A 9864-nucleotide genomic window follows, 5' to 3' on the forward strand; every position below is an offset into this window, starting at 1 on the left:
TGCCAACCTCATATACTTATTCTTGCATCATCATGTAATAATCCAGCTTAAAATAGAAAAGTTAAACACCTGTCCGCCAACTCCTTCACCTTTGACCTAAATGCTTATCAAAACTTGAATTTGAATAAGAAATAATGGATCATTAATTTCGATTTCCCCAAATTTATCCTCATAGGTATAGGTACTACAATTCTTCAGATTTCTTCTCCATTTCATTGTCATGGTGTTAATTTGATTTTGTTACACCTTTGGGTTTGTTTTAGTTCTATGTTAGTATCTATCTCATTGCCAATACAATGTGGATTAAAGTATGAGTTTTGCGATTTTTGAATCTAGGGTTCCAATTTTTCAAAGTTGACCCTAAAAAGCCCTAAAATTTTACTTATTTCTAGGGTTGTACAAGTTTCAATACTCTACTCTTAATGTTAAATGTGATATACTGTTGTGTGTTTTAGGTGTTTATAATGCATAAATTCAGAATAATTAAGAGAATATGGTCAATTATGAATTTTCATTAATTCATCTATTCTTACATGTTAAATACAACAATGATAATATCAAGATGATTAATAACCCTAACATTAACTATCACAATACATAAAAAGCATCGTCATAATATCATTTTATTGCTTTAAACATACAATACATACTAAATCAAATAACCACTTTGAACCAAGCATTAGAAAACCATGAAAAATTACCAAATTGCATGAACATAATTAATGTAAGCAAATCCCAATCTAGTTATATTACATGGACCTAAATTAAATATCAAGAAACATAGAAACGTTATAGCAAACCTTATCTCCTGACTTGTAAGTCAATACCATCGCCATCAACTAACAAAATCTTACGTAGCCTCAACTTATACTATAGGAGATCCAAATACAAACACGAAAACTATTAACCACAACCACAAGAAGATTATATGCAACAAAACCTTCTTACCCGTATTTAATTTAAACAAACGACAAAACAATACATCACAATCACTTAAAAGTAATAAAATTTAAGAAAAGAAAATGATGGGTCGGTCACAATCATGTTCCACAACATTGCCAAACCTCATATCATATCTACTATATAAACTCTCTTTCATGCGTCATCATGTAATAATTAATAAAAATCCCGCTTGATATCAAATATTTGAGACACCTGTCTGTCACCCCCCTTCACATTCCACCTAATTTCTTATCAATTTCGAATCATCGGTTTCAATTTCCCCAAATTCGCCATCAAAGGTACTGAATTTCTTCTGATTTCTCCTCAATTTCGATGTCAATTGGTGTTTATTTAATGTTAGAACACCTTTTGCGTAATCAAGTTAGGGTTTGTGTTCAGTTCTATGTTAATTTCCATCTCATTGTTGATATGTTGTGGATTGAAGTGTGAATTTCGTGGTTTTTGAATCTAGGGTTTCAGGTTTGCAGAATTTGTGATAAAAGCCCTAAATTTTTGCTTCTTGTTAGGGTTTGTATGAGTTTTAGTGCTTTTAATGTTGAATGTGTTGTGCGAATGTGTGTTTTAGGTGTTTATAATGGTGCATTAACGTTATCTATTGTGATTGAAGTATGAATTTTGAGATTTTTGAATCTGGGGTTTCAAGTTTGCAGAATTTGTGATAAAAAGCCCTAATTTGTTCGTTATTGTTAGGGTTTGTATGAGTTTTAGTACTTTTAGACCATGCGTAGTGGTAAGGGTGAATAATGCCCCACCCTTGGGCGTTTTCCGCCATATGGCAGTCCAGTCAGCAAGGGGCATTATTGGGCGTCTTTCTAAAATGGGTGTAGTGGGGATGTGGGTATTATGTTAAAAAGGGGTGTAAAGAATTAAGTAAAAAAAACTAACCATAAAAAGAGGATTGGCCAAGAAAAAGAGGGATGCATGTGATTGGCCAACAATTTGCCATTTTGGCGTGATTTAAAACACGCTTTGGAGCTTTTTTTTCGAAAATAACGCCGAAAAACGCCCAAGGGGGTGGGGCCTTGGCGTGTTCGGGCGTGTTTGGGGGCTTTTTTTGAAAAAATCACGCCCACTACGGACGGTCTTAGTGATGAATGTGTTGTACTATTGTGTGTTTTAGGTGTTTATAATGGTACATTTAGTGTTTTTTATTGGGATTGAAGTATGCCAATTGAATCCAGGGTTTCAGCCTTTTAGAATTTGTACTCAAAAAGCTCTAAATTGTTACTTATTGTCAGGATTTGTGTAAGCTTTATGTCGTAAATGCTGAATGTGTTATACTATTGTGTGTTTTAGATGTTTATTATGTATGATCTTCAACACTCTTAAAGTTGAACGTGTTATACTATAGTATGTTTTAGGTGTTTATCATGGCACATTTATGTTTTATCTTGGGATTTATTTATTGAAGTATGAATTTTGCAATTTTTGAATCTACAGTTTCAGTTTTTCCAAAATTTGCCCTCAAAAAGCCCTAAATTGTTACTTATTGTTAGGGTTTGTACGAGTTTCAGTACTTTTAATGATGAGTGTGTTCTCTATCAAGCGTTTTAGGTATTTATAATGGTACATTTAATGTTGCATAAATCTAAGATTTCTATGAGTTCCAATACTTTTAATGCTGAACATATTCTACTATTGTGTGTTTTCGGTGTTTATAATGGTATATTCAATGTTTTCTATCGGGATCGAAATTTGAAAAATAACATGTGATTGATGTATCTTAGGGCATAAATTACGGCATGGGTGGTAAGAAAGTGATTGCTATATGCCAATTAGGGGGCACATTCAAGACTCTTTGTGACGGTTCATTGTCATATGATGGCGGTGAAGCTCATGCTATAGACATTGATGAGGATTCAAAGTACAATGATTTTTACATGGAGGTTGCAGAGATGTTTAGTTGTGTTCATAGCTGTATTTCTATAAAGTATTTTCTACCAGGAAATAGCAAGACGCTTATCACAATCTCCAATGACAAAGACCTTCAACGTATGATAAAGTTTCATGAAAATTCTAGCAGCATTGATGTGTATGTCATGGTAGAAGAAGTTGTTGCTCCGGATGTTTCCAATATGCCGGCCAGTAGGTAGTTTTCATAACCCGTTCTCGTTAAGGAAATATATGCGTTCATCAACTGTTTCTAAACGCTTATTGAACGAGATTTTATCTCGTGTTTGTTCGTTAAGAGAATGCACTTATTCGTGTTCGTTTGTTTATTTTAGGTAACGAACTTTCATGAATACAAATAAACACAAACTAATGTTCATGAATATAGATGAAAACAAACGAACACAGACAAGTGTTCATGAACATAAAATATAATACATTGACACTTATTAAATATTTTATTTGTCGGAATTTTGAAATATTTAAATAAATTATAAAAACTAAAAAACACTAATGAACTATTGAACACAAACGAACACGTTACCGAACGTTCACGAACATAAATGAACGAACACGGCCTCTGTTCATGTTCGTTCGTTTAACTAAACGAACGAAATTTCCTGTTCGTGTTTGTTCATTTATTATATGAACAAACACAAATGAACTTCCCACCGAAGGGTTCACGAACTGTTCTTTGAACGTTCGGTTCGGTTCGTTTGCAGCCCTAGTTACAATACTCTTCTAACCCTATACTATTTAAGTGGATTAGGGGGATTTATACATTTCGAATGGACTTTTAACCACCATATCTTTTGCGTTAACTTATTTGACCTGTGAAAAATAGAACATAACCCGTTTAATCGGATTGAAATTGCTGCCTTTAAATACTAATCGTTTACTCACATTTGGTGTTGCAGATCGAGTAGAACAACATTATCAGAGGCTGGAATTCTCGCTGACGCCACTCCGTGTGTCTTGGATGATGACATGGACGAAATAAGTCCACGTGTTCTTCTAGATTCTACGTTTGACGTACCTGACGATCTCGCTAATGTTGACGAACACATTGTTAACGTCGACGGACACATCGCTATGGCTCCCGAGATCCCGCTCTCTATGTCTCTACCTCTTTCTGGTTCTTCCGAAGAAAAACACATGAAAGCCGCACAACAATGGCAGAACAACATTACAGGCGTAGGGCAGAGATTCAACAGCGTAAACGATTTCCGTGACGCCTTACGGAAATACTCAATCGCGCATCAATTCGCTTTTAAATATAAAAAGAACGATAGTCATCGCGTGACCGTACGATGCAAGGCCGAAGGTTGTCCATGGAGAATTCACGCATCGAGACTTTCGACAACGCAATTAATATGTATTAAAAAGATGAATCCAATGCACACGTGTGAAGGATCGGTCGTGACAACGGGTCATCAAGCGACTAGAAGCTGGGTTGCGGGTGTTATTAAGGAAAAACTAAAAGTATCTCCGAATTACAAACCGAAAGATATCGTTACCGACATTAAAGAACAATACGGAGTTCAGTTAAATTATTTCCAAGCGTGGCGTGGAAAAGAAATCGCGAAGGAACAGCTTCAAGGTTCGTATAAAGAAGCGTACGGTCAGTTACCGTATTTTTGTGAGCAGATAATGGAGACGAATCCCGGAAGTCTTGCGACTTTCACTACTAAACCCGACTCAAGTTTCCACCGTTTGTTTGTATCATTTCATGCTTCGTTGTACGGTTTCCAACAGGGTTGCCGGCCGTTACTGTTTCTCGGTAGTGTACCGTTAAAGTCGAAATACCAAGGAACATTATTGGCTGCAACTGCGCCCGACGGAGACGATGACGTGTTTCCTGTTGCATTTGCTGTTGTGGATATGGTTTCTGATGATAGCTGGCTTTGGTTTCTACAGCAACTCAAGGCTGCGTTGACCACATGTCACGGTTTGACTATTGTCGCTGACCGCGAAAAGGGTCTAAAAGAGTCTATTTCCAACGTTTTTCAAGACGATAGTGTATACCATGCTTACTGCCTACGGTTTCTATCCGAACAACTTATTAGAGATTTAAAAGGACAATTTTCCCATGAAGTAAAACGTCTCATTATCGACGATTTTTACGCTGCAGCTTACGCACCGCGACCCGAAGGTTTTCAAAAATGCATCGAAAGCATCAAAAGTATTTCACTCGAAGCTTACAATTGGGTTATCGAAAGTGAACCGTTACATTGGGCAAATGCGTTTTTTCCTGGTGCGAGATATAACCACATGACCTCGAATTTCGGTGAGATGTTTTACAGCTGGGCGTCAGAAGCTCATGAATTACCGATTACCCAAATGGTGGATACGATAAGAGGCAAGATAATGGAGTTAATTAACAATAGACGATTAGCTTCGAACCATTGGTTAACGAGGTTAACTCCGTTTAGAGAAGAGAGATTAGAAAAAGAAAGCATTAAAGTATGCGCACTTCAAGTATTTAACTCGGGTCCCACCGGAAACAAGTTTGAGGTTCGTGGTGATACTATCGAGGTTGTTGATATTAATAATTATGATTGTAGTTGTAAAGGGTGGCAGCTTACAGGGCTGCCTTGTTGTCACGCGATTGCGGTTATTGGTTGTCTTGGGCGGGACCCATATGATTACTGTGCTAGATATTTCACGTGTGAGAGCTATAGGTTAACTTATTCGGAGTCGGTGCATCCTATTCCGAGCGAGGAAAAGCCTTTGCAGAAAGAGTTTTCTCAGAGTATTGTGACGGTAACGCCGCCACCGACGCGGCGGCCGCCAGGTCGGCCACCGACGAAGAAACTTGGAATGGTGGAGGCGAATAAACGTCAACTTCAGTGCAGCAGATGCAAGTGCACAGGGCACAACAAGTCAACTTGCAAGGAGTTTATCTGAACGTGAGAATCGGGTAAGTACGTATATCCTTAAAGCTTTCTTTGGATAGAATTATTGGTGCTATATAACACTTCGTCGTTTAGCGTCGGAGTGTGGTTTATTCTGTGAAACACGTCACAAGTAGATTTTATTTTTTTTACAAAAGGCAACTATAACCGTACTAAATTTATTTTGATCTATACTTCTTTAATTCTTGTTAATATAATTATGGTAGTCTGAAACTCTGAATCAATGAATTATAATTAGATTCATAGGTTGGAACGATCCTCAAGATATGTAACCGTACCAAAAGTAAAGATTTTTGAATGTGTCTGGCTATCGGGTGACATGTGTAATTTTAGACGATGACAACTCATATATGTTTGAACGATGACAAGATAAGCCCAATAAAAGAGAAGCGTAGAGATTTTGAAACGGTTTTAGGCTTTTAGTATGAGTTGAATCGAGAAGTTGTTTATGTTATTACCATCATAGTTGTTAATTGCGAATAGCGACAAATAGCGACAAGGACCTATATGCTACATAGCGAATAGCAACAAATAGCGACCGCTATTTTATATGTAGCGATACACTAGAAAAAGAACTTTGAAAATTTTTATATGTATATTATATCAAACTACCTTCTGTATATATGCTATTTTACATGTATATTTAACAAAAACCTATAAATCCAGCTATTTTATAGCTATATCTAATTGCGATTTACATCAAAAAAAAATTGTCGCTATTCACGCTATTGGTCGCTATGACCCAAATAGCGACACTTGGTCGCTTTGCTACATAGTGCGCTATACGGTCGATATAGCCGCTATTGACAACTATGATTGCCATTGTGTGTGTTCCTTGATCCTAAAGTGTACATTACTGTTGAAATTTTAGTGACCGGATCCAGTAAGAAAAATAATCCTCAGACCCAAAAAAGGAAAATACACGAACCCGAAAACGTGGTGATACCAATAAGCGCCTGTATTTACATAAGTAAAGGTTAAGGTGGAGGACCTTAAGGGTAAGATGGAGGACCTTATCGAGTCATATAAATTAATAAGACGTTTTTTTTTTCTAGATAGTAAGCTTTATCGAATCATATAAATTAATAAGAGACTTTTTTTTCCAAATGGTACAACTTACTAGGGATGAGCTTTTTTCCCAAATACCGTACCTGTACTGATTTTAGGTATTTGGTACATGTATTGGTACCAGTTTTATTGATTTTGGTATTCGGTACTTTCAGTATCGGTACAGGTACGGGTAAAAAAGGGTATTGGTACTGAATTTTATATAGTTTTAAAAGTTTTTTTATATTATGTTTTATTTTGTATTATGGTACTCGTATCGATTTTACCTATTTGGTACCCGTATCGTATTGGTACTCGTACCGATTTTACCTATTTGATAATCGTATTGTATTAGTACTCGTGCCAATTTTACCTATTTCTTACATGTACGAGTGCTAAAAAATAAAATTGAAACAAAGTGGTACCAAAGCGGGCACTGTACCAATATATTCAGTACGGTATTTGGTACCCAGTTTTGTTCAAATTCGGTACTGGTATTTTCGGTATCAATACGTGTACTGTACCAATCCCATCCCTACAGCTTATTCGAATTAGAGGTAGCAAAACAGGCGGGTTGGATGTTTCAAAATGTGTTCGGGTCGAAAAGTGATGTTTTAAGTAGGGTTGGATCACGTGGGGTTAGGTTGACTCGCAAACATATTATGTCCGTATTCTTTTTATTTTATAAATAGTGATTTAATTTTAATAAATTTAACAATTTAGGAAGCTGTAACTTGTGACCATGATTACTAATTTCAGCTTGGTCACCTTTCTGACAGGAGGAATACAATGCACTGCTGAGTTTCTTCAAGAGTTTGTTAGTTTCATTTTCTAGTGAGAATAAATTGTAGGAGGATCAATTCGCAAGGATGGTTGCACAGTTTATCTGCAGATATAAATAAGCAAGAAACAGATGGGGGGTTTTTTTAAATACTTTTCCTTACCTAAACGGATCAAAAAGGTTATAATAACCAAAAGCAGATATCGAAACAGCCGGTCAAAACGCTTATGATTGTCATAAAGACAGTTCCATGAACTTATATCTACCAAAATCGCCAAGCGGTTTATGGTACTTCATCACAGTCGCAACTCACAAACCATAGAATTGAAAGGGCATATGGTGTTCTGTGGAACATGCTTATCGAATGCCGTTATTACATGAGAAATTGAAGTCGACTAATACGTCATCCGACTTTCCATAACCTACTTGTCGTAGGCACTCCTTCGCCACCACCATCGTTGCCTCCATCTCCACCACCATAGTTGACGCCACCACCATCATGCCTCCATCTCCATCACTACAGTTGACACCACCACCACCATCGTTGCCGCCATCTACATCACTATAGTTGACACCACCAGTACCTGCCACAACCAGCACACCACCTTGTCATCGCATCACCATCGCCACCACCTGCCACAACCATAAATAATACAATTTTAACCCTCTATTTTTTTTTAAGATAAGACTGTCGGTGTGAATTTTTGAAGGTTTGATTGTTATTGACCAACTACCAAAATATGAGATTATTAAAATTCAATTTTAACCGTAACCAAATTTAATGATATATTAATTTTGCATGAACACTGCTAGATATTTTATTTACAATTAACATCACCCCTACTTTAAATAATACACGTTGCTAACCAATTTAATTGGATTTTTCTTTGATAATTTGCGATCATTAACTTTTAATTAATTTCATTTTTTATGATAACTCATGATATTTTTTTTAAAGTTGAATACATAATTAGGTTTACTTTTTTCTTTTACATTCTGGCATTAGTTTCGTTGATAAACAATTTTGTTTTATTATAAGTTGTAACCTATACCAGTTCTGCTACCCTACCCTACCCTACCCTACTGGTACCATGAGTACCATGACGAACCAAAGCCATACTGACCTAATCCTCACAGGAAAACCCGAGCAATCCCACTAGTTTGATACATCCCGAGCAATCCCACTAGTTTGATACATCCCGAGCAATCCCACTAGTTTGATACATATGAGACATCTTAAATGCCATCATTGAAATTATATCCTATCTTTGAAATTAATATCCTGATATTTGTTGAGTAAATTGTCATTTTAGTCCTTATGATTTGACCAAAAATATTACTTTAGTCTAAACACATTTTTTTCATCTATTTGAGGTTTCTAATACTGTCATTTTCATCCAGTGACCTAACTCCATCCAAAAAAGTCAATATATCAAGGCTATTTTTGTCAATTTATATTTTTCTTTTTCATTTTTGTCGTTTTCATCAAACCCCTACTCTGCTCGGTTCGGTTTGTAAACGAGCCAAACATGAGCAAATGTCCGCTCGGCTCGGTTCGACTCGAAATATTATTTTGAATTAGTATATATACATATACACTTACATATATAATAAACATATATATATATACACACACATTATACATACATATATACTTAAATATAAATTTGAATTAGAGTTTTATATGTACCACTCTATTAGATTTTGGTCCACTATATACAAATTTACAACTATATCTATACGTACTAGCCCAACCACGCCGATAAAAAAATCAATATCAAATCTAAAAGTTAAAGCATAAACCGTTAAACGATAGTCTGCTCATCGCCTCAATGTTTCATGTCGTTACCCTAAGTCGATCGTCTCTGCTCTCAACATAATTGTTCGTGCAATATAATCATCGCCTCGTCGGCCACAACATTGTTATTCATAAGAAAAAATATTATGCCATGAAATGCGCATGTTTTTAAAGACATAAAAACTTGCTACCCAACATTGTCACTATCACTCTTAGAAAATTTAAATTGGGCAACACGGTTGTGCAAATCGCTCGAACTTCGCTCGACGCTCGCTCGGAATTTTTACCGCTCGAAAAATGCTCGCTTGATTTGAGCCTCGGTTCTAAATGAGCCGCTCCGCTCGGTTCGGTTTATAAACGAGCCAAGCACGAACAAAGGTCTGCTCGGTTCGGCTCAGCTCGTGAACAGCCCTATTTTCATCCATGGACCCAACTCCATCAAAAAAAGTCACTATATCAAGGCTACTTTT

General features: G+C 36.3%; 1 protein-coding gene across 2 annotated transcripts; it reads left to right on the plus strand.

Annotated features, from left to right (window-relative positions):
* The first annotated feature begins 1084 nt into the window (after positions 1–1084).
* Positions 1085–7822, plus strand: LOC110877992. 2 transcript variants are annotated; one of them, XM_022126240.2, is made up of 4 exons: positions 1085–1241; positions 2691–3052; positions 3771–5777; positions 7595–7822. In XM_022126240.2, the coding sequence occupies exons 2-3, from the start codon at positions 2706–2708 to the stop codon at positions 5758–5760; spliced, it is 2337 nt and encodes a 778-aa protein (XP_021981932.1). In that variant the 5' UTR covers positions 1085–1241; positions 2691–2705; the 3' UTR covers positions 5761–5777; positions 7595–7822. The 2 variants fall into 2 exon arrangements, with proteins under 2 accessions (XP_021981932.1, XP_021981931.1); XM_022126239.2 differs by having other exon boundaries at positions 3771–5773.
* Positions 7823–9864: the final 2042 nt, after the last annotated feature.

The sequence above is a fragment of the Helianthus annuus genome, chromosome 9, assembly GCF_002127325.2.
Source record: "Helianthus annuus cultivar XRQ/B chromosome 9, HanXRQr2.0-SUNRISE, whole genome shotgun sequence".
NCBI classification, from domain to species: Eukaryota; Viridiplantae; Streptophyta; class Magnoliopsida; order Asterales; family Asteraceae; genus Helianthus; species Helianthus annuus.

Coding starts and splice junctions, on each gene's coding strand:
- LOC110877992 (XM_022126240.2), top strand. CDS start 2,706: ATGGGTGGTAAGAAAGTGATTGCTATATGCCAATTAGGGGGCACATTC. Junction 3,053..3,770: donor TCCAATATGCCGGCCAGTAG/GTAGTTTTCATA, acceptor TTGGTGTTGCAG/ATCGAGTAGAACAACATTAT.